Genomic DNA, 23,102 nt, shown 5'->3' with positions numbered 1-23,102 from the left:
GACCAGCTAATCTCTGATCTCCTTTCTTGGTGTGGTATCTCTGGGCTCTGGCGACTCCGTTCTTCAATGCGGTTGAACAAGAGGTGGTTGTTGATTTCTGTGAAGGTTTGTTCTTTTTTCTCTCCCTTGGGTTGAGCTTTTGAATTGAATATTATGCCTTTTCTGGTCTGAGTGAGTTCTTGGTCTATTGTTGTTGGTCCAGGGTTGAGATCGAGATAGCTTGCATTTGGTTGCTGAAATCTTGGGTGCATTGTTGGCCGGGGGATCTCGATCCGTGGTGCGTCGCTCTCCTGTCCTGTCCTGCAGATTGGTCGAGCCAACTACAGTTCTTATTTACCTCACATCGCAGCAGATAAATCTTTTGAGCTAGTTTTAATGTCTCAATAGCTTGTTCACGGATGGTTATTAAAAAGCTTTAATTTTCGCCTCTCTTAGCGATGGGCTAGTCGGCTTGTGGGCATCCAGGAACTGGTGGTCTGTTGAGTGGGTGTGCCTTGCTAAACAGAGTTGACTTTAGAACGATGTAGACGCTACCAAAGATGGACCAGATCCAGACGTTTCAAGTCTGAACGTGTGTGGCACAAACCAAAGGTAATGTCTTGCATACTTACACGAAATCAAGTTGTGGCTGATGTGCTTAAGTGTTTTCGTACTAAGAGATGCCAACGAAAATTAACATGGCAGATCGAGCGACTGTGATGGAGGCCGTGGTGAGCGCCTCCCATGGCGCCGTGCAGATACTATTGGGGAAGCTCGGCAACGTCCTCGCCACCAAATACACGCTTCTCAGTGGTGTTCGCGGGGAGATCCAGGAGCTCAAGGACGAGCTCGAGAGCATGACCGCCTGCCTCCTCGAGCTCGCGGATGGCGATGATCACAACGAACAAGTAATGCAAATGCTAGTAGATGGATCCTTTTGAACTGAACCTTTTGATAGCAAGGAAATCATGCCTCTTGTAATGAGATGAGACAAAACCCTGGCATGATTAACTGATGTGCTCATTCATATACGTGCAGACTAGGACTTGGATGAAACAAGTGAGGGAAGTCGCGTTCGATGTGGAGGACTGTATGGACAGGTTCTGCCATCACCTCAGCGAGCACCATGGAGACCGTAAAGGACTCCTGGAATACCTCCATAGGATGTTCAACATGGTGCGGACATTGAGGGTGCGGCACACAGTGGCCACCGATATCCAGGGCCTCAAATCTCGTGCCCAGAAAGTGAGCGAAAGGAGGCGCAGGTATGATCTAGGCGAGTCGGCAGGACGGTCAAGCAAAGCGCTTGATTCTTCTTCGTACAGCCACCATGACAATCTGGACCGCTGGCTGCCAGCAATCCATGGTGACGGGTCTGGGCTAGTCGGGATGGGCAACATGACTCATGCCGTGGTGAGGCTGCTCAGTGAGAAACGCCAGGCGGCGGCAGGTCCCCGAGTGCTGTCCATAGTGGGTTTCGGTGGCCTCGGCAAGACCACCCTCGCCACGACCATCTACAGCACTCCAAAGTTGGGTGGCATCCAGTGCCGCGCTTTCATTCCGGTGTCCCAGACATATGATTTCCGTTCTCTTCTCGAGTCCGTGCTGAAGCAGCTTTCGACTTTGGCCGACAGTGATAAAGATGACGATCCCCTCCGGAACATTAAAAAATGGACCATAAGCGACTTGGTTGACAAGATCAAACAATGTTTGAAGCGTAAGAGGTACATAATTAAGCACTTTTATTACTATTCTCTCGTTTAATTAGTTTCCTCTTATGCCATACCCCCTCTGTTTGAAAAATCCAAAGATGTTATAGTTTTGTCTTCAAGCGAAACTTCTTTCAGTCTGACCAAGTTTATATAAAATATGGAGATTACAATTTTCCACCTGTCCGCGGTGCCAATTACAAGAATCTACTTGCTTTATTTCAGTTCGCAAAAGTTGAAGCTCCATTAGCATTATTTACATATTTCATATTTGCACCTCCGTTTTGTTTTCTGCCAGCTCTAGTGTTAAGTGAATGAGAAAGCGACCATATTTCCCATCTCGCTCTCTCTCTCTCTCTCTTCATCATCTTGTTCCTCCATTTCAACGAAGGGGCGGAGGGAGCTTTTAGGCTCGGCTTGGAGCTCTCTGTAGCTCGGCCCCAAGAAGAAAATAGGCCGAGCCGAGTTGGCATGGTACGCTTGTTTGTGCTTCATGCCTAGCCTGGGCTTGATCCTGCCCAGCAGTTTGTGGCCTGATCTAACCTATCTAAGACGACAGACAGAGGGGGAGGGGAATAAGAACGACAACCGAACTAAGGCTGTCCTATTCCTTCCGTAAGCCGGCAGGAGGCGCACCCCCTTGCATGCTCACATGGCTATATGGGCCGGCCCATTGAGGCTTTTTTCTTTGTCCTCCCCACAGGTGTAGGGCAGGTTCTTTAGAACCCCGGACCGTGTTTTTCTTCCTTTTTCTGCGTTTTATCTGTTTATTTCTTTGGCTATTCCATTTTCTGGTTTTCAATTTAAAAAATATTCTTGAACATTTTTTGAAATCCGGGTACATTTTTTTAATTTGTGAACATTTTTAAATTCAGGAACATTTCTCTCTCTCTCTCTCTCTCTATATATATATATATATTAAATTTGTATTTTATTGAAATTTGGGGAAATTTTTCTAAACTCATGATTTTTTTCAAATTTGGCAAATTTTAAAATTCTTGAACCATTTTTAAATTACATAACATTTTTTGAAATTCCATAACTCTAAACCGGTCCGGCCAGCCTCCTCTTCTCAAATTAATACAAACCTACCGAATGGGCTGGCCCACTACGCTGTACTCCGGTACGCGATTGCTCAGTATTCTATGGTTTACACACGGGAGGTCCCGCCGAACTAGCCCATATGTATCTATTCCTTGGATGACCGCCTACTACGCAGTACGCACGCATTGGGCCTGTCCAACGACTGTTGCCGGCCTGCCTCCAACCCGCACGCATTGGCAACAGTATGCAGCTCCACAGCCACAACAGTAGAATACAATAGACTTAAGAAAAGACGATTAATATGGCCAGTAACTACAAGTATGCTCTTTAGGATTTCATAGCTTTGGAATCAATGGTTATGTTATCATAACTTATTGTTGCTACAATCTCTCGTTCTACTTGTAGCGGCAAGCTATCCGCAATAAATCTATCTTCTATTCTATTTTGAGCCTTGACTTGATAATTTCAAACCAGAAGAATAACCATCATCAGAACATCACCAATCAATTTGTTTTAACTGAATTTTACATTGCTTCTTCAATCCTTTGATCCTTCCTCCAGTAGTTGACCACGTAGCTCATCGACTGACCGGCAACAAAGGCAGCCAACGGTGGCCGGTGGCATGCAGATTGGATGAAGGCTGTTGCACATGGCCATTGGCAGCTGGCGCAGGGAACCGGCAAAGAACGAGAGCTTCTGTTGATTTGGGAGAGGAGACAAGCACATTGGGGGGGGGGGGGGGGGGGGGGGGGGGCGATTCACCGGTGCTTCCTCCCCAACTAAGGCCGTCGGCATCCGGGATCCTTCAGCCATCTTCCTATTCTCTCCTTCCCACGTCGCCCCACCAAGGCTACATGGCGTCATGTCACCCCAGGCTCGCGAGCTGGCCTGAGTTGGCTCAAGCCTATGCCGACTCTGATCCGAGCTCCTCTAGTTGCCTCGCCGGTGCTTCTGAGCCAAGCCGAGCTGGCTTGCCAATAGCGAGCCAAATACTGGCTTGGTTTTGCTCGTGTCCAGCCGACCAGCCCTACCCATCTCAGCCAAGGCTGGTAGTGGCGTTGACCATGCTTGAGCTCAAGGCCTTGACCGAGCATGCCACATTTTGAGGACGAGATCTGGAGGCAGCGGTGTAACAAGTAGTTTTGAAATAGCATTAACTTGTTAGATAATTAGTGTTAATTATATATACTCCCTCCATTCCAATGAATAAGGCACACACGTAGTTCAAAATTGAACTTTGACCAAGAATTATGCCAATAATGCATGCAGTTTCGAACAAATTCAACAATATAACTTTTGTCACATATAACTCACATTTGGTTGGTCCAATTTATGGTCAAAGTTTAATTTTGAAATGCGTGCTAGCCTTATTCATTGGAATGGAGGGAGTAGAAAAAAAATTGAATTTTTGAAGGGGTGCCACGTGTGTGTGCTAGGCACAGAACCAACAGATCTATGAACTTAACAGTAAAGCGAACACATAAAGCAAAAATAGGATGAACAGATTTATTTATTATCAAATTTATTACGAGATGAGATTATAGGCAACTAGGTAGGAGTATCAACTATCAAGTAACAAGCCAGTACACAACTCCCACATGCATGTCCTAGCATGGAATCCCCGTCCCTGCTCGATTCTTGTTACTAGTCTACTCATAAGAATGTGGGTCTTTTTTTAGGTACCTGATCGTTCTGGATGACGTCTGGCAAGCAGCTGCATGGGATCAGCTAAAGGTAGCTTTTCCTCATGATAATGGTGAAGAGGGCAGCATATTAATTACTACACGCAGTCACGAGGTGGCAAAAAATTGCTGCACCTCTCCCAATGATCCTGTCTATGAAATGAAGCGGTTACAGATGGATGATTCAGAGAAGCTATTCTTCAAGACGGTCTTTGAGTCAGGGAAATGTCCGAACGACCTGCTGAAAGTCTCCAATGCCATTTTGGCAAGGTGCAACGGTCTACCTCTAGCTATAGTGAGCATAGCACGAATGCTAGCTCGGAGGCAAAACAAGACATCGGCAGAGTGGCAAACAGTATGTGATAGGCTGGGTTCTGAACTGGAGATAAACCCCACTTTAGAGGGAATGAGACGGATACTTGCTCTGAGCTACAATGATCTGCCATACCATCTGAAAGCATGTTTCTTATACCTGTGTGCTTTCCCTGAGGATTTTGAGGTCAGAAGAGGCTCTCTGATTAGACGGTGGGCAGCCGAAGGCTTAATCTCTGGAAGGTATGGTCACAGTTTGGAAGAGATTGCTCAGAATTATTTGGATGAGTTTGTCAGTAGAAACATCGTCAGCCCTGAACAGATTGGCTGTAGTGGCAAGATTAAGAGTTGTAAAGTCCACGACATAATGCTAGAAGTTATCACCGCTAAATCTGTCAAGGAAAATTTCATCTCGTTCCTAGGGAGCAGTCAATACAACACAACAGCAGGCCATGACAAGGTACGAAGGCTCTCCATCCATCCTGGTGTCGCCAAGGAGCAGATAACCTTTTCCAGTAAGAACATAGTCCATACCCGTTCACTGACAATTCTGGACTGCATTGAGAAACCTGTACCCATCAAATTTGCTGAGTTGACACTTTTAAGGGTTTTAGATCTTGAAGGATGTGGATGGTTAAGCGATAAGGATCTCAAGGACATTTGCAAACTGTCTCTGCTGAGATACCTCAGCCTTAGAAAGACAACCATATCCCAACTACCAAATGCAGTAGGGAAACTTAAAGAATTGGTGACACTGGATGTAAGGGAAACTCCTGTCGTCGAGTTTCCCAAAGGTATCACTCGGCTCCAGAATCTGAATCATCTACTTGTAGGCCGTTATGCATATTACACAAGGACACGAAGTGTCAAGCGTTTTGGGGGGAAACGTGGAGCGAAGGTACCACTTGGATTAGGGAATATGGTTGCCCTCCAGAGAATCTCTCATGTAGACATCTCTACACAGAAAAGCTCCTGTGCAATGCATGAACTGGAAAAATTGCGGCAGTTAACCAGACTTTGTGTAATCAACAAGAATGAAGCAAAGTTTTGGAAACCCTTTGCCAAGTCTTTGAATGTGCTTAGCACCTCTCTTCGTTATCTAATGGTCCTGGATGGTTCAGAGAAAGGCGAGGAGCTGGAATTTTTAGTACGCCTAAAGGCCCCCCCTCTGTTTCTGCAGAGGCTGCATTTGGGGGGACGGCTAACTAAGCTGCCTGACTGGGTATCATCGCTCAACAACTTGGCCAGTCTGTCGCTTCGAGAGACTCACCACTTGGCGGAGGATTCCTTTGAGGTTCTAGGGAAGCTCCCCAGTCTTGTTTCTCTCAAGCTATACTTCAGGGGATATGCTGGGAGTGCCTTATGTTTTGAAGAGGACAGTTTTCCCCGACTGAAGCAATTGGTTGTGGATAATCAGGAGTATCTCCAGGAGCTGAGCTTCCATGGGGGTTCACCCAATCTTGAGAGGCTCACATTGGCTTTCAGTAGGGTGCCTCGTGGAGGCATTAACGGCATTGAGAACCTGCTGTGCCTAAGAGAAGTTGAGTTCTTCGGTCACATTATAGATTCTACATTTAATGAGGTGTTTGAGGCGGCCAAAATACATCCAAATCGTCCGAAAGTCACCAGGGACGATCAACCTTCTACGGAAGCTGCACAAGCAAGTTCAGGTTTGCATTTGGTTCTTTCTTCTTCCGGCCCTATACTTTGTTTATAACAACAACCTTCTTCTGACCCCAAACATTTTACCCATTATGTGTCAATTATGCAGGGGTGGGGTACAGTGAGCAGCAGTCAACCAACCAGCAGGTGGATAGGCCTGCACTTCGGCGTGAAGAAGATGACGAGGCAGCGCCAGCTTGGCGTCTGCTGCCTTCTAAGTGTCCTCTGGCTTATATACTGTAATTTGTATAACTGCGTCCTCTGTATTTCCTGAACTTAGGTTGAACGGTCGATTGTTGCGCCAGGTTTTTTGTCCCATAGGTTGTATTATTACAAGTGGTAGTACAACTAGTGGGTTTTCCTGGCGTGCATCAAACTCGAATGCCTATTTTGTTTTTACTTTATACATTGTCTTGGTAATGAAATTTGATTGTTGCCTAGTTAAACAAAAAGGTCTCCTCCAGTCCAGTTATATGCAGAATTTTGGTGAATGAATCTAGCTTGTGGTGTGAACCTAAAAGACCTAGTTAAGCGCTGGTGCTGTTGCGTAAACAAGCAATAAGATAATTTGTTCTGGGGGGATCCCCACTGCTTTCAGCAAAATTGTCAAGACACAGGTAGAAGAATAGTGGAGGCGCTTTAGCACTACCACTTGTGCAATTTGACCTTGATTTGGCAGGAAGTTTCTTCAGAAGGAGCACATACAAAGCAGTTGTGGACTGCAGGGGACAGCAACAAGGCAAGAGATGTGTTTTCAGGTACAGGACTATGATGAATCGATAGGCTGATATCAGTCAGTATGAAGATCTGTCGACACGCTTCCGCCATAAGGAGTGGCAAACTGTAGACATATCCCTGAGACACTCTGGAACAAACATACTAGGATTGGTTATCTGGAATTTACTTTTAAGCCAATATGCAGTCTGCATTGCTGTATGTGCATCACAGCCATTGGTCTGACTGAGTTCTTAATCTATTATTGTTGTTCCAGACTTGAGATCCAGCCAGCTTGCATTTGATTGTGGAAGTCTTATTTACCTGCAGATCGACCGCGCCAACTACAGTTCTTATTCACCTGGCATCACAGCAGGTAAATCTTATTTACCAACAGACTGTTCAACTATCGGTATCTCCATTTTCAGCTTAACATCTCACTCCTATAAGAAACAATCATCAGTGCTGAACTGGGTGATTAGTTTATCTCTGCTGATTGGTTCAGCATCTGCAGATCAACCCAAGAGAGTGTTATTTTAAGTCACTAACCACCCATAAAACGCGACAGATATGGAAGGACGCACCATCCATGAAAAATAAGTGAGCACCTACTGTGAAGAAACAATTTTGAGGCCAGCTACCTTACAAGAGAACAAATGACCAATCCTTCAGTGCAGCATTATATTATATACTACTAGTGCAGTGCTACCGGTAGGTGTTGCTTTCTCTGTTAAAAATGTAGCCAACTCATCAACCATAAAATAGACACAACTTGCCTCACCCCTTGTCCTCCTAACCACACTGCTCAGCCTTACTTGGTTGTCCTCTGTCCATCTGGACCAGCTAGTCTTGTTCCCTTTTCTTGGTGTGCTATCTCCGGCGACTCCATTCTTCATCGCGGCTGAACAAGAAGTGGTTGTCGATTTCTGTCAAGGTTTGGCCTTTTCTCGTCTCTCCCTTGGGTTAAGCTTTTGAATTGGAAGTTCGTGCTTTTATGGTCTGAGTGAGTTCTTGATCTATTGTTGTTGTTCCAGACTTAAGATCGAGCCAGCTTGCGTTTTGTTGCGGAAATCTTGGGTGCGTTGTTGGCCGGGGGATCACGATCTTTGGTGCGCCGCTCTCCTGTCCCGCAGATCGACCGAGCCAACTACAGTTCTTATTTATCTCGCATCGTAGCAGGTAAATCTTTTGAGCTAGTTTGGTTGTCTCAGAGTCCAATAGCATGGTTCACTGATGGTAAGAACTCTAATTTTCACCTCTCTTAGCGATGGGCTAGTCGGCTGTGGGCATCCAGGAGCTGGTGGCCTTCGAGTGGGTGTGCCATAACCAATTCACCTGCTCGTCCTTGGTAAACAGAGTTGACTTTTGAAAGATGTAAACGCCGAATACATGGAACAGGTCCAGACCGCTCAAACCAAGGGTAATGCCGTACAAACTTACAAGAAATCAAGTTATGGTTGTGGCTGGTGTGGTTTAGTGTTTTTGTACTAAGCGATGCCAACGGAAGTTAACATGGCAGGACGGGCAAGGTGATGGAGGCCGTGGTGAGCGCCTCCCAGGGCGCCGTGCAGATCCTGTTGGGGAAGCTCGGCACGTCCTTGCCACCAAATATGTGCCTCTCGGCGGCGTTCGTGGGGAGATCCAGGAGCTCAAAGATGAGCTTGAGAGCATGACGGCGTGCCTCCGCGACCTCGCGGATAGTGATGATCACAATGAACAAGTAATGCAAATGCTAGTAGATGGACTTTTTAATTGCAACTTTTTGATAGCAAGGAAAACATGCCTCTTATAATGCGATGAGACAAATCCTGGCATGATGAACTGATGTGCTCATTCATATACGTGCAGACTAGGACTTGGATGAAACAAGTGAGGGAGGTCGCGTTCGATGTGGAGGACTGTATGGACAGGTTCTGCCATCACCTCAGCAAGCACCATGGAGACCGTCAAGGACTCCTGGAATATCTGAACAGGATGTTCAACATGGTGCGGACATTAAGCGTGCGGCACAAGGTGGCGACCGATATCCAGGGCCTCAAATCTCGTGCCCAGAAAGTGAGCGACCGGAAGCAAAGGTACACATACACTCTACACGAGGCTGGACGGTCGAGGAAAGGGCTTGATTCTCCGTACAGCCACCCCGACAACCTGGAGCGCTGGCTGCCTGCAATCCGTGGTGACGGGTCCGGACTAGTCGGGATGGGCAACATGACTGATGCCGTGGTCGAGCTGCTCAACAATGAGCAACGCCAGGCGGCGGCAGGTCACCGAGTGCTGTCCATAGTGGGGTTCGGTGGCCTTGGCAAGACCACCCTCGCGACGACTGTCTACAACACTCCAAAGTTGGGCGGCATCCAGTGCCGCGCTTTTGTTCCGGTGTCCCAGACATACGACGTCCGTTCTCTTCTTGAGTCCATGCTCAAGCAGCTTTCGGCCTCAGCTGAAAAAGATAAAAATGATGATCCCCTCAAGAACATTAAAGACTGGAACAAAAGACAGTTATCTGACAATATTAAAAAACAGTTGGATGGCAAGAGGTATGTAATGATACACTACTGCATTATTGACCATTGAGTCTTGAGTTGCTGATTGCTCATACATCAATGAAGCACTTTTTGTTACTATTATCTTTTTTAATTTGTTTCCTCTTATGCCATACTCCCTCTGTTTAAAAAAAATACTCCCTCCATCTCTTTTTACTCTGCATATTAGGTTTGTACCAAGTTTATAGAAAGAGATACCAACATTCACAATACTAAGTCAATATCATTTAGATCCATCATGGAATATATTTTCATATTGTATTCATTTGCTACTGCAGATATTGATATTTTAAAATATAATTTGGGTCAAACTTTACAAAGTTTTATTTAAGACAATCCTAATATGTGGAGTAAAAAGAAACAGAGAGAATATAAAAATGTTAGGCATGTATATAGTGGTTGATAAGACTATCTTTTTACGTATCCACGCCATTGAGAGAATGCAATAAATATGTTATACAATACCTTATTTCTAGCATTTAATGTTACGAGATCCTTATGGAGTGAATAAAATTAAAACTTGAAAAACATGTTAATAAGAGAAGGCATCTCGTATAAGGGAGGCAAATGTTTTATCGTTCTTGCTAAGAGATCATCTCTTAGTTAACATACGTCAAGTGTTTTTTTTTTCATTTCTCTCTTCCCCGCCACCAGTTATCTTAGGCGACGTTGCTAAGATAGCAGCATTGTACACACCCTAAAGCAACTCTAGCAGATTACCGAAATCTTGGGCCTCCAACTCAGTTTTGGAGCGCACTCCAAATTATTTGGAGGTTCCCGCACCATTGTGCAAAGTCAGATTCACCATTGTGCAAAATTGGATCTTGATGATGTTTTTCCTGTGGTTTTGGTAGTTGGCGCGATCCTACTCCATGTTTATGGAGGCTTGAACCAAATGATTGTAAGATCACAAGGATCTCAGTTGTGTCACCCACCAAGTGCAATCAACCTATTCCAACATGGCTTGCACAAAGAAGCCTCGGTAAGGGGTAGATCTTCGCGAAGTAGGTGATCTTCTTGGCTTCACAAAATCTTAAGTTCGCCACACGTAGTAGGCGAAGGCTCTCAAGTGAATCCTAACCATCTAGGGGGCGCACACCCTCCAAAGCTAACAAACAAAGCAAAGTCACTTAGGGATGGCCGTTTTGCCCATGGGTATGGGTACCCGTGGGTACCCTACCCGAAAACAGTGGGCATGAGACTTGACAAGATTTTATATCCATGGGTAATGGGTATCCATACCCGCAAAAATATGGATAGGGCATGGGTATGAAATTGCCCCCATGGGTAACCCAATGGATACCTAGAAAAATTATTAAATGCAAATAACTCCTGTGACTTGTGGAGTCAACATCCAACTCCTATGGCCCAACCCTAAATCTCTTATTCGCTAACTCAGCAATAACTCATAGGCCCACGCCCATCAGCTCGCCACTCCTCCATCGTCCTATGCGACTCCTTGAAATGATGAAACTCGACTCATAGCCATCGGACTCTTGTCCAGCTCTCGATCTAGCGAGCCCAGTTCCTGCCGCCGCTTCCCATTGCATTGGGCTTCCACCAACTGCTACTTGTACTCCCTTGCTGCCTCCAATAGGCCACCCATGGGAGGAGGCCGACTAGGTGCTAGACTGCTCGCCCATCATATCATTTGAATTTTAGACTCATTTCTCTACTTTTTCAAAATGTAAATGCTACATATTGTAACCATTGGATACCCATCGGGTATAGGATACCCGAAGGGTATGGGCATGGGTGTCGATTTACGTCCATGGGTATTGAAGTGGATGGGTATAGAAAGTCTGTGGTTATGGGTTTAGACAGAAGGTGGTTGTACCCACCTATACCCTACCCATTGCCGTTCACTTGATAGAAACTCCTCAAATGATCTCCAATCTAAACATCTCTCAAGAACGCATAGGATCATTCTCTCGTAAAGATAGAGTTGTGGTGAAAGAGATGAACTTGAGGTGTGGGGGTTCATGAAAGGGAGGAGTTCTTGGCCTTCAAGAATCTTTTAGTGTTCATGGTTCTTCTTTCTTTGTCTTGGATCTCTCTTCCTTGTTAAGGTGGAGATTGGAATGACTTGCGTGGCTCGCAAATGGATGGGGTGGATGAAAGGAATGCTGAGTTCTTGCAGCCAAGAAAGGGTAAAACTAGAGTGGTGGTTCCGAACAGCAACTGTTATTCCTTTCTGCGAGATTTGAACTGGCTCGGAAGTAATGGTAAATTCAATTGTTTGGAAGTGCCGTAGTAGACAGAGCAACTCTCAAATGGGAAATGTGCGGAAAAGGCCTAAGTCACAGCTCAAAAGTACCGGACGGAAAACCACGTTGGTATCAGGACCTATATCAGGATCAAATAAAGGAGCAAACTGAGAAGGGCTTGGAACTGCCGGGTAAAATGTTTTGCTTGGAGGTACCAGAGCTAACAAAGGGATGTCTCAAACAGATAGGCTCGGTAGCACCTGAACAAAAATGTGCGGCCGTCCGCAATGAGAAGCTGGGTTTGAACTCTACGAAGACAACCACCCTAAGTGCTTGTTAGTACTTGAGGAAAAATCTTTGAATGTACCGGGGTTTAGAGATACTGAAGAATGAGGTTGGTAGAGTGATTTTTTTGTGGATTTTGGGTTTAGGATATTTCATGAAGTTCCATACCAAAGTATCTTTGCTTGTGGCCCTCTTCATAGTACGGTTGTCCTGCACTCAGTTTGAATCTTGGATTCACCAAAAACATTTTAAGTACATTCTAAAAGCTTGAGATTGGCAACAGGTGACCATTGATGTTCGAGTTATAGCCAAGGGACTAAATCTGAAATAAACTCAATATAAACATTAGTCCCTCAATGGGTGTGTCAAATTATCAAAATACCAATTAGGGAATTTAAGAGAAGCACTTCAGAGTTGAAACTTTAGTGGCGTCACAATGGTTGTTTTTGGACAGCATTTTTGGACTCTCGGCCTCTACATTGGCACTTCTTTAAAGGGAGAGGGTGTGGGAAATCTGCTAGTTGCTCTTGTAGTTTTTTCTTCAAGTGATACTTCTTCAAATTTGGCCAAGTTTATGTATAAAGGGGGAGATTTACAATTTTCTACCTATCTGCATTGCCGATTATGAGAACCTATAAATTCATTTCTGTTCGCAGAAGTTGAAGCTCATTAGCATTATTTACATATTTGCACCTCCGAGATGTTTTCTGCCAGCCCTACTGTCAAGTGAACGAGAAAAGGACCCCATTTCCTGTCTCTCTCCCCTGGAATGTTAGACTAGCGGAAACTAAGTTACGGACGTGGTACACGGACTAATGTTCTCTATGATTTCATATTAACCCCTCCCTGATCCCCTCCCCCCCCCCCCCCCCCCCCCCATTATTTCACTGTGGGCCTCCACGTCACCCCGTAGATTGGATCCGTTAGAAATTCCCCAAAGATGTAGCATTGCTCCTATAAGGGCAGATAACTTTCTTTTTTGTGCTTTCACTTTTGCTAGATGGTGAAGATCTTATTGCTTTAAAAAAAAGATGATGAAGATCTTTATGGTTAAGGTTTAACAATAACAGAAGTTTATTGAATTAGAGTTAGATGATTTTCTTTATCGAGAATTTGTAATGTATGATGGATTGATAGGTATGTTATGGTGATTACAACCTCAGTTTTGGACCAAATTTATTACTATAGGCATGACTGCATGAAATCAAGTCACAAGTAACAAGCCAGTACACAACTCCCACTTGCATGTCCTAACATGGATTACCTGTCCCTGTTCGATTTTTGTTACTAGCCTACTCATAAGAACGTGTGTCATTTTTTTAGGTACTTGATCGTTCTGGATGACGTCTGGCGAGCAGCTGCATGGGATCAGCTAAATGTAGCTATTCCTCGTGATAATAATAAGGGCAGCATAATAATTACTACACGCAGTCATGAGGTAGCCAAGAATTGCTGCACCTCTCCCAATGATCCTGTCTATGAAATGAAGCGGTTACAGGAGGGTGACTCAGAGAAGCTATTCTTCAAGACAGTGTTTGAGTCAGGGAAATGTCCGGCCGACCTGCTGAATGTCTCAAAGGACATATTGGCAAGGTGCAATGGTCTACCTCTAGCTATAGTGAGCATAGGACGAATGCTAGCTCGGAGGCAAAACCAGACATCGGAAGACGAGGCAGGGCCATCTCAGCGTCTGCCGCCTTCAACGTGACGACAGTGTCAGTTCTAGCGCTGCTGAGACGTGTCTCCTCTCGTTTGTTGCTACTCCCTGGGATGTAAAATACTGTAACATAGATCACTGCATGCTCTGTATTTTCTGAACTTAGGTTGAACGATCGATGTCGCGCCAGGTTTTTCGTCCCATAGGTCGTATTATTATTACAAGTGGTAGTACAACTAGTGGGTTTTCCTGGCGTGCATCGAACTCGAATGCCTATTTTGTTTTACCTTATCGTACATTGTTTTTGTGCCTTGGTAATGAAAATATGTTGTTGCATACAACACTTGTGCATTTGGACCTTGATTTGGTAGGAAGTTCCTTCAGAAGGAGTACATACAAGGCAGTCGATCTGCAGGACACTGCAAGAAGGCAAGAGAGGACACTGCAAGAAGGCAAGAGATGTGTTCTGAAGTACAAGGCTATAAGTAGGCTGTCGACATGAAGATGTGTTTCCAGTTAATTAGTTTCTGAAAGTCGGTATGAAGATCGATTGACACGCTTTCATGGTAAGTAGTGGCAAACTGTGGGGGGTCTGCAAATTCCATCTGACCCTTTTTTTAGTTCAACCAGTTGAACTAAAATTTCAAAAGCTACATCACTGCCGAAATTTTAGTTCATCTGACTGAACTAGCTAGGGAGGACTGGTAACCTGGAATGACAAACTGTACATGCATCAACATTGTGAAAGTCCCCCGAGACATTCCGGAACGAACAGAACAGGTTTTGTTATCTGAAAATTTACTCTTAAGTCAACTAAGCTCTCCGCACTTCTACTTGAACATTTGTAGCTATCCACGCCTGGCACACGGACCTTTACTGCCTCTGTTCAGTTTTTTGGGTCTTTTGAACGGTCCAGATGAAGCCAACGGCAGATGTGGCAACTTATCAGTGGCCGAAGGCCCACAAACGCAGAGCATCAGTTTAATCACAGTACCTTTCTGTATGCTCATCGATCAGTTACTGAATATGAAATGCAGTTCAGAATTAGATACGCAATAGTTGTGTCAAACAAGTCGGCTAACCAACATCAACCAAGGCAACCAACTGAAGCGTTGGTGTTCAACGGTCATCGGTGGAGAATAAGAATGAGAGCTGCTAAACATGAAGCCCATCCCACATCTGAACAAGTGGAAGAAGCCACCCCCGGCCCTGATCACCAAATTCTGAATGTCGATGCAGCTTTTTGGGATGCACTTTTTTCAGGTGGTTGTGGAGCTATTGTTAGAGATCATAGAGGTGATTTGTTAGGTGCATCGATGGCAAGACTCGAGCAGGTTGCTCATGTCGACTCAGCAGAGGTTGCAGCTCTCCGAGAATGCTTGCAGCTCCTAGCCCGGAAATTGGGATGCAATAGAATAGCCCCATAGTCAGATTTTTTTAGTGGATGATGTAACTATAATTTGAAGTTGATAAAGCTAGCCATACGAAGGTCTTTCCCTACAAAAACAGGGCATGGGAGCAGCTTGCTCGAGCGCTCATACAAGTGCCCAGCGCGTGGGTCCGTTGACCATAAGCAGATGATGGCGATTTTGGCTTCCGAATGAACGAGACAACAAAATTAAGGAGGACCTCAACTCATCCCCCGATGGACATCGATACACCAAGCTAGGCATGAATGGTGGCCATAATGAAATGCTCAACAGCAAATACAACATGAATGGTTGCATACATGCATACATATAAACTGCGGTAACGATTTCACCAACATCGATTATACTGAAGCTAGGCATGCATACAGGGAAAAGGTCCAATACTACATCAAATTAAGACCCCATATATAGCTTGTTCGTCAATACTACTCTCAATTAATACCATATTTCGATCAGACGAGCACAATTCAGGATAGTTCAGCATTACACAAATAACAGGCTAATTAGGCATCAAATTAAGGTCCAATACTACAATATTAATTATGTTAGGAATAAGACACGGCGGTGGTGGTGACCAGTGTGTGCGTGCGTGCTGGTCATGCCTGAAGCCGTGGCGAGCGTGCGTGTGTGCGTGCGTTGGGTGCGTGTCGAGTCTGTGCTCATGATCGAGTCGTAGTCAGTTAGCAGCAGTCGCGGCTGGACGCGTCAGAACGCGTAGTAGAGGACGGCGTAGGCGAGCAGTGTCCCTGGGCGCTCGTACGTGCGTGCGTACGAAAGGAAGCTTGGGCGCTGCGTCCCGTGTGCTACAAAGCCGGCCGTGATTTGGTTTGTTAGTCCAGGTTGTTATGCGTAGATGGTTAGGAGTCCAGATACGATCTGGTTTGGCCAGCTATATATATAACAGAGAAAAAGGGCGTTCGGCGCCGTGGTTTGTTGCCAGAAAAACAATCTATCTCCGTTCCTTGCTTCGTCTACCTCCGTCTCTGAAAACTAGTTCGAGCTAGCTAGGGTTAGACCCCAGCAAATTAGTACCTCAGTCCTCACAACTACTCATCAGCGGTCACGTACGTGAGTACCTCATGAGCTGATCCATGGAGATATACGGAGCTTGCGACTGGCCGATCAGCAGCTACTCCTCCTCACCTCCCAGGAGGAGGGCCAGGAAGCTGAGGAGGTCGCCCACCGCGAGGGTGAACATGCCCGCCGAGTAGACGATCAAGACGATGAGGAATGGTGTGTCGGCGGCGAGGGCCAAGCTGGCCAAAATACAGAGGCCGACGATGGCGACCGCGAGGTAGGCGAGGGCACGGCGGATCCGGAGGGGGAGGCACGGGAGCGGATCCGGAGGGGGAGGCACGGGAGCAGCTGTGCCAGCGCCGCCGCGGCGCAGACGAACAAGACGATGAGCAGGAGGTATCCTAGCCCTAGCCCTGGGTAGGCAGCGACAGCGAGGGGGACGAGGCTGGCCATCAAAGAATGGCCGACGATGGCGACCGAGACCGCGAGGTAGGCAAGGGCACGGCGGATCCGGCGGTGGCGGAACGGGAGCAGCAGAGCGAGCGCCGCCACGGCCGCCTGGAGTGCGGGGCAGCACCACAGGCCGACCCAGAGGACGCTGTCTATGGGCCGGTCCCACTCGCGCTCCAGAAAATGGCACCACTGCAGCTGCAGGAAGACGAAGACGAAGTTGGCGCATGGTCGATCGACTGGGGACGAGGTAGCCCAAGGCGATGGAGACGGGGAAGAACCAGGCGGTGAGGAACGCCCAAGCGCTGGCCAGCCGGTGTGCATCCGAGAACGGAGAAGCGGCTATCGCCTTCTTGGCCAGCTGGGCCGCAACCGCAAGCAGCAGAGGTGGCGTCTTGCCGCCGTCCATGGAGCACTACCGGAATCGCACCCTATGTCGACGGCCAGGGCCGTCGGCATAGCCATGACTAGCCGTCGGGTCAGGCCTATGCCGACGGCCCCCGTCGGCATAGGGCCGTCGGCAAAATATCCGTCGGCGTAGCCAGGATGACCGTCGGCATAGAAAAGCCATCGGCATAGACCCTATGCCGACGGTGGCCGTACATCTATGCCGACGGCCCTAGCCGTCAGCAACGTCATCGCCTAACGGCGGCCGCCGTCAAGTGCTGCCCAATGGCTTCTCGCCACGTGGCGAGACGCCATTCAGCATGGGCGTGTCTATGCCGACGGCCTAGCCGTCGGCTTAGTTTGAAATTATGCCGACGGCTAGGCCGTCGGCATAGACACGCCACGTGTCAGAAACTGGGCGCTCCTGGGGCAGGTCTATGCCGATGGCCTAGCCTTTGGCATAATTTCAAACTAAGCCGACGGCTAGGCCGTCGGCATAGACGTGCCACGTGTCGGCCACTGGGAGCTCACGCCAGGCCTATGCCGACGGCCAAACTAAGTCGACGGCTAGGCCGTCGGCATAGACCTGCCACGTGTCGGCCACTGGGAGCTCACGCCAGGCCTATGCCGACGGCCTGGCCGTCGGCATAGATTCTGTCCAGTTTTTTTTCTTTTTCTGTTTCTTTTCAGCTCAATTCATTTGAATATATAACAAACAACATATATAACAAACAGCATATACACAGCATCACACAACAAATTGGCATCGCTAAGAAGCATCGCAAAGCATCACACATATAAGTATCATCACCACAAAGCATATAAGAATCTCACAAACAACAATAAGATAAGAACATCACAAGCATACAAGTATCATAGCATCGAGAACAAGCATACAAGTATCATAGCATCGAGAAAGGCTTAAGCGCCAGGACGTCGAGCACCGCGGAGGTCGTCACCGCCAAGACCGCCGAAGCCCAGGTCGTCACTGCTAGCGGCAGCGCTACCGCCAAGACCGCCTCCACGTCCGCCTCCGCCTCCGTCTCCGTGGATCGGAGTGGTCGGGCTCCGTGTCTCGGGAGTGTTGTGAAGACCACCGCCAACGGTAGATGCACCTGTTCCCTGGATGTTGAAAAGATATATTAACGGGATATAAGACTGTGTTGAAAGGCATGACATGCTTTGGGTGAATTGATTGGGGATGAACTAACCGGCGAGGGGCCAGCGTTCTGTGCCACAAACTCCTCAAAGGTCAGCAGCACTGGTTGTGCTGGAGGACCCTCTGCTGATGGCCATTGAGGACACCTGCCGGCCGCCATTTCCTGAAAAGCGTGCTGCATCTCGCGATCCCTCTGCTGATGGTATGCATGAAGGCGGTCGTGCCACGCCATGGTCTCCTGGCGTGTGTACTCCATGTAGGCCTACAGTATGACATGATGAGACTCATAAAACTACTAAATGCGGAAAATAAAGGGAACAATGAAGATAAAAGGGAAAATACTTACAGTTTGCTGCTCCTGAAAGAGGGACAGTGACGGTGCACTGCTCATGCGCGTGCTCGTGCGCTGGCTCAGGGTCGGGTCGATCCGACGGAGCTGTGTGTAGGAGATAGACGGAGTGATCACAGCATCGAGAACCGCCTCCCGACCGTGCTCCTTCGGCCCCATGCCCACCACCACCCTTTCGTCCAGATCCGCCGCAATGGGGTCAGGTGTGTCAGGATGTAACGCCAGATACCCTTCGGAGTAGGCCTTCTTCCTCCCCGCGGTCTTCTTGCCGTAGTACTTGGGCTCGCCAGGCTTGGGGTCCTTCCGCGTATGGGCGATCTCCCACGCCTGCATGTGTGAGAGCGGCCGCTTCAGTTTCTCCTCCTGCACCACCAAACAGAGGTTAGTCATACATAAGAAAGTGATGGTAAATAGAAGAAGAAGAATGTTTAATGGGGTTAGCTAGTCATACATTAACTGCCTTGTGGAGATAGTGGTTTCGGTTTCCCTGAGCATGTACTCCCTCCTTCCCTCGGTTAGCCTTGTTTTTGACTCTCATAGCCGCCCAGGCTCCAGCCTCATCACACCAAAGATCCACCAATGCCGCCCAGGACTCGTCTTTTCCATAACACCAATTTGGACACACCTACATAATAAAAGCATAATGGCATGTCAACACGAAACGGTGAAATGTACCACAAGGTAATGAAAGCATAATGAAAAATCTTTTATACTTACCGCCAAGAACTCGTCCCTCTCCAAGGTAATGCCCATCCTCCGCGCTTCTTCCTTGGTCATCTTCACACCAAGATAGTCGTGGTAGTATGTCGAGATGGCCACATAGCGCACCTCGTACTGCATCTGGCGGGCCTTCTTCTTGCATTGGCGTAGCACGATCTGGTCCGCTCTGCCCCTGTGCTCCGGGAGAACTCGATAGAATTTCTACAATCATGCACGAAACAAGAATGGAAGAAGCCATGAGTTAAATCATTCATGAAACTAGAATGGACTTGTGCTTCTGAAGAGAACTCACCCAGAAAGTGGTGATCACGGCCTTGGCATGGGTCCCATGCTTCGCGTGGAGGGCCGCTTCCTAGTGCTCCCAGCTCGTGGCCAAGACCCGATGGTCCGGGTGCCTGACTGGATCCGGACAGTGCAACCCCGGCCAGTGTAACTTCAGCAGGACGGTGATGAGGCCGTTGGGAATACGGACCCCTTTAGAATATATCCAGTTGCTGCAAAAAAATGAACTATTAGCATGTGACAAGCAAAATAAATAACAACCGGAATGAGCATGTGACAAGCAAAATAATGAAATTATTATAAAGTGGCACTTACTCTTTCCCCGTGGGCTCAATGAGCCACTTTTGCTCCTCAGTAGCAGGAACCTGCTTTGGTAGCTTTGCGTTACCACGTAGCCACCCCTTGTTGTCAACCCCCTCCCCGCCAGCACCATCATCCCCGCCACCACCCTCCTCCTCGCCTGCCTTCCCCTCCCCAACCTCCTCCTCATCCTCCTCCTCCTCCTCCTCCTCCACCTCCTCCTCGGCCCCATCCTGAACCTCCTCCTCCTCGCCTGCCTCATCCTCCTCCTCCTCCTCCTCCTCACCAGAGGAGGGTACCTCACTAGAGGAGGGTACCTCACTAGAGGATGGCCTCGAAGACAACACCCCTAAGTCGGTGAGGGTGCGCTCTTTCTGGCCGCGACCCCCTGTAGTGGCTCTCCCCCCACCTCGCCCTCTAGGGGCTCTCCCCCCGCCCCCTCCTCCTCTAGGGGCACCTCTCCCTCGACCTCCCTGTGAGGAGTCATCGTCAAGTAGCCGGGGGGGGAGGATTACGTGCTCGACCACTCCGACTAGGCAGGCCAACGACCTTGCGTAGGAAACCCACGCCGTCGGCCTTCCCCTTGCTCATGTTCCACGAACCTGCATTGAAAAGAGAATAAGCAATTAGTAAATTAATGAAATGAAGGAAAAGGCATGAAAATAAACACATTAATAAAAAGGCATAAAAGGCATATTCCTAAACTATAGAAAAAAGACTTGACACGTACATCTGCTAGAAACCATATGAATCATCACTGTTGTAACCTCTTTCTCGGTCCGTCTCATCATCACTATCAATCATATCATCTTCGTTGTCTGACGGAGGTGGAGGCTCTTCCTCGTCGTCAGCGTCTAAGTTTAACTTTTCTAGCATAAGTATGTCATTTTCATTGACAATGGTCTCACCATCATTCCGTGCTTCGTCGTCGTTTGGATCCACATCATCATCACCCAATGGTCTAGCGTCATCGTTTCTAACCACATCATCATCATCAGGTTGCTCTTGATAGAACACTCCCTCGTATGTCATGGGGTTAATGTTGTAGTAATCGTCTTCATTCGGGTTCGGTAGCTTACCATGTGGCGACACCTTGAACACAACTTCCCAACCCTTTAGGTACTCTTTCTGGCATGGGTAAGGCAGATAATATACTTGTGTAGCTTGGGTAGCCGCAATGAAGAGATCGGCTCCGGCATAGACGGTTGATGGTTTAACTTCGACCAAACCAATGGAAGGCGTATGTTTTACCCCCTCCCGCGGATCGAACCATCGACATTTGAACACAGGCAGACTTAGGGTCTCGCGCCCCTGGTGGAATTTAATCTCGTATATATTTTGTACCCTTCCGTAGTAGTCTACTGAATTTTGACCGGGGGTGTACACTCCGGTATTTATAGTTTTGGGATCAGGCCGGCTGTTCTGGTGATCCTCTGTATGGAAGCGATACCCATTCACATCATACTTTTTACATGTCATGACGGCAGGGTCAAAACCCATGGAAACCCATCTCAATTCATCATCCATAGATATGTTCGGATCTTTTCCCTACAAGTATAATTGAAATTGTTGCGTGCATTAGTTAACTAATAAATGTTGAACTAGGTATTTAATAGGGGAGTGTGGACAATTACTTTCTCCATGAACCAAGCAACAAAATTTTTACGTCCAGGGTTTCCATGACGGAGAAGAGTAAGTGCCTCCGCCTCAGTAGGAGGATTCATTCCCGTCCATTCCTCTTGAACGAAATCACTAAAAAAAAGAAAACCGGTGTTAAACCGGGACTAAGTGAACATAAAACATGATGATGTGGAAGACATAAAGGAATGGTGTAGTGGTATTACCTCATCCACACTTCCTCAACTTCCCTGATGTTGTGCAAGATATAGAACATGAGGTCCTCCCACTCTTGTCGTGGCATGTTATAAGGTTTCGAGGCCCCAGCCCTCCCACCTTGCGCGTTGAATAGATAGAGCTTGGGTTGATAATTCGGCTCTTCTATATTGTATCGAGGCACCTTGTTATGCAGATGGGGAACGTGGTCTGGATAGTATGATGTCCTGAGGTCTGACACCTCCTCTAGGATAACTGCCTCAGCTATGGAAGCTTCAATCTTAGCTTTGTTTCCACATTTCTGTCGGAGATGCTTGTTCTGTCTCTCAGGGCCGTACTGCCAGCGATTCTGCACAGGCCCCCCCAACAATACCTCGTTCGCGAGGTGCAGAATGAGATGTGTCATCGGTGTAAAGAAGCCTGGCGGAAAGATCTTCTCTAGCTTGACTATCAACTCTGGTGCCTTCTTATGCAATTTTTCAATCACGTCTTTACTTACTTCTTTAGCACAGAGCGTGCGGAAGAAATGGCTTAGCTCGGCAAGCACTCGCCAGACATGCTCGGGGACATAGCCTCGAACCATCACCGGCATTATCCGCTCAATCCATACATGGTAGTCATGACTCTTCAGGCCGGTCACTTTGCCCGTTGAAAGATTGACTCCCTTACTTATATTCGATGCATAACCATCGGTGAACTTCAAAATGTGTTTCAGCCAGATAAGTACTTCCTTTTTTTCTGGCGGTTTAAGGACAAAGTCAGCATCTGGCTTGAACCAGTTTTTTCGACCGCCTGTGGGAGGCTTCATGTTCAGACGTGGTCTATCACAAATTCTCTGTTGATCGGCTCTAGCTTTAACGTTATCCTTCGTCTTATCAGGAATATTGAGGATCGTGTGGAAAAGGGACTCTGCCACATTCTTTTCGGTGTGCATCACATCGATATTGTAAGGAAGTTTGAGGTCCTTGAAATAGGGAAGCTGTGAGAAGGGGGTAATGTGAGTCCAGTTGTGCGTCTCACCATATCCCTCGAAGCCTTTGGCTTTGGCTTTGCCTTTGCCTTTGACTTTAGGCTGGAGAGCTTTTAGCTGAGCAAGAACATCTGCCCCCGAAAATGTTGGAATCTCGGTTACTTCATGAACAACCCGGCCTTTCGTGAAGTTCTTCTTGTCTTCCCTGTCTGGATGGTCTGGAGGGAGGAACTGTCGATGCAGGTCAAAGGCTACATACTTGCCACCCTTACTCAGCCAAATCATTCGCAGAGCCTGCATGCACACTGGGCATGGCATCTTCCCACTTGTACACCATCCGCAGAATAGAGCATAGCCGGGAAAGTCATGCATGCAATAGTGCAACCAAACTTTCATCAAGAAATTTCTCTG

General features: G+C 47.4%; 1 protein-coding gene and 1 pseudogene across 1 annotated transcript; both read left to right on the top strand.

Moving 5' to 3' along the window:
* The first annotated feature begins 439 nt into the window (after window positions 1–439).
* On the top strand, window positions 440–6,690 carry LOC123175798 (disease resistance protein Pik-2). Its single transcript, XM_044590323.1, has 5 exons — window positions 440–591; window positions 685–887; window positions 1,018–1,703; window positions 4,412–6,396; window positions 6,498–6,690. Exons 2-5 carry the CDS (start codon window positions 699–701, stop codon window positions 6,629–6,631), a joined length of 2,994 nt encoding a protein of 997 aa, XP_044446258.1. The 5' UTR covers window positions 440–591; window positions 685–698; the 3' UTR covers window positions 6,632–6,690.
* Window positions 6,691–6,878: 188 nt separating this feature from the next.
* Window positions 6,879–14,069, top strand: LOC123160676 (disease resistance protein Pik-2-like; annotated as a pseudogene).
* The last annotated feature ends 9,033 nt before the right edge of the window (window positions 14,070–23,102 follow it).

This window comes from Triticum aestivum, chromosome 1D, assembly GCF_018294505.1.
Source record: "Triticum aestivum cultivar Chinese Spring chromosome 1D, IWGSC CS RefSeq v2.1, whole genome shotgun sequence".
In the NCBI taxonomy this organism is placed as follows: Eukaryota; Viridiplantae; Streptophyta; class Magnoliopsida; order Poales; family Poaceae; genus Triticum; species Triticum aestivum.
This window is presented reverse-complemented; position numbering and strand designations above follow the sequence as displayed.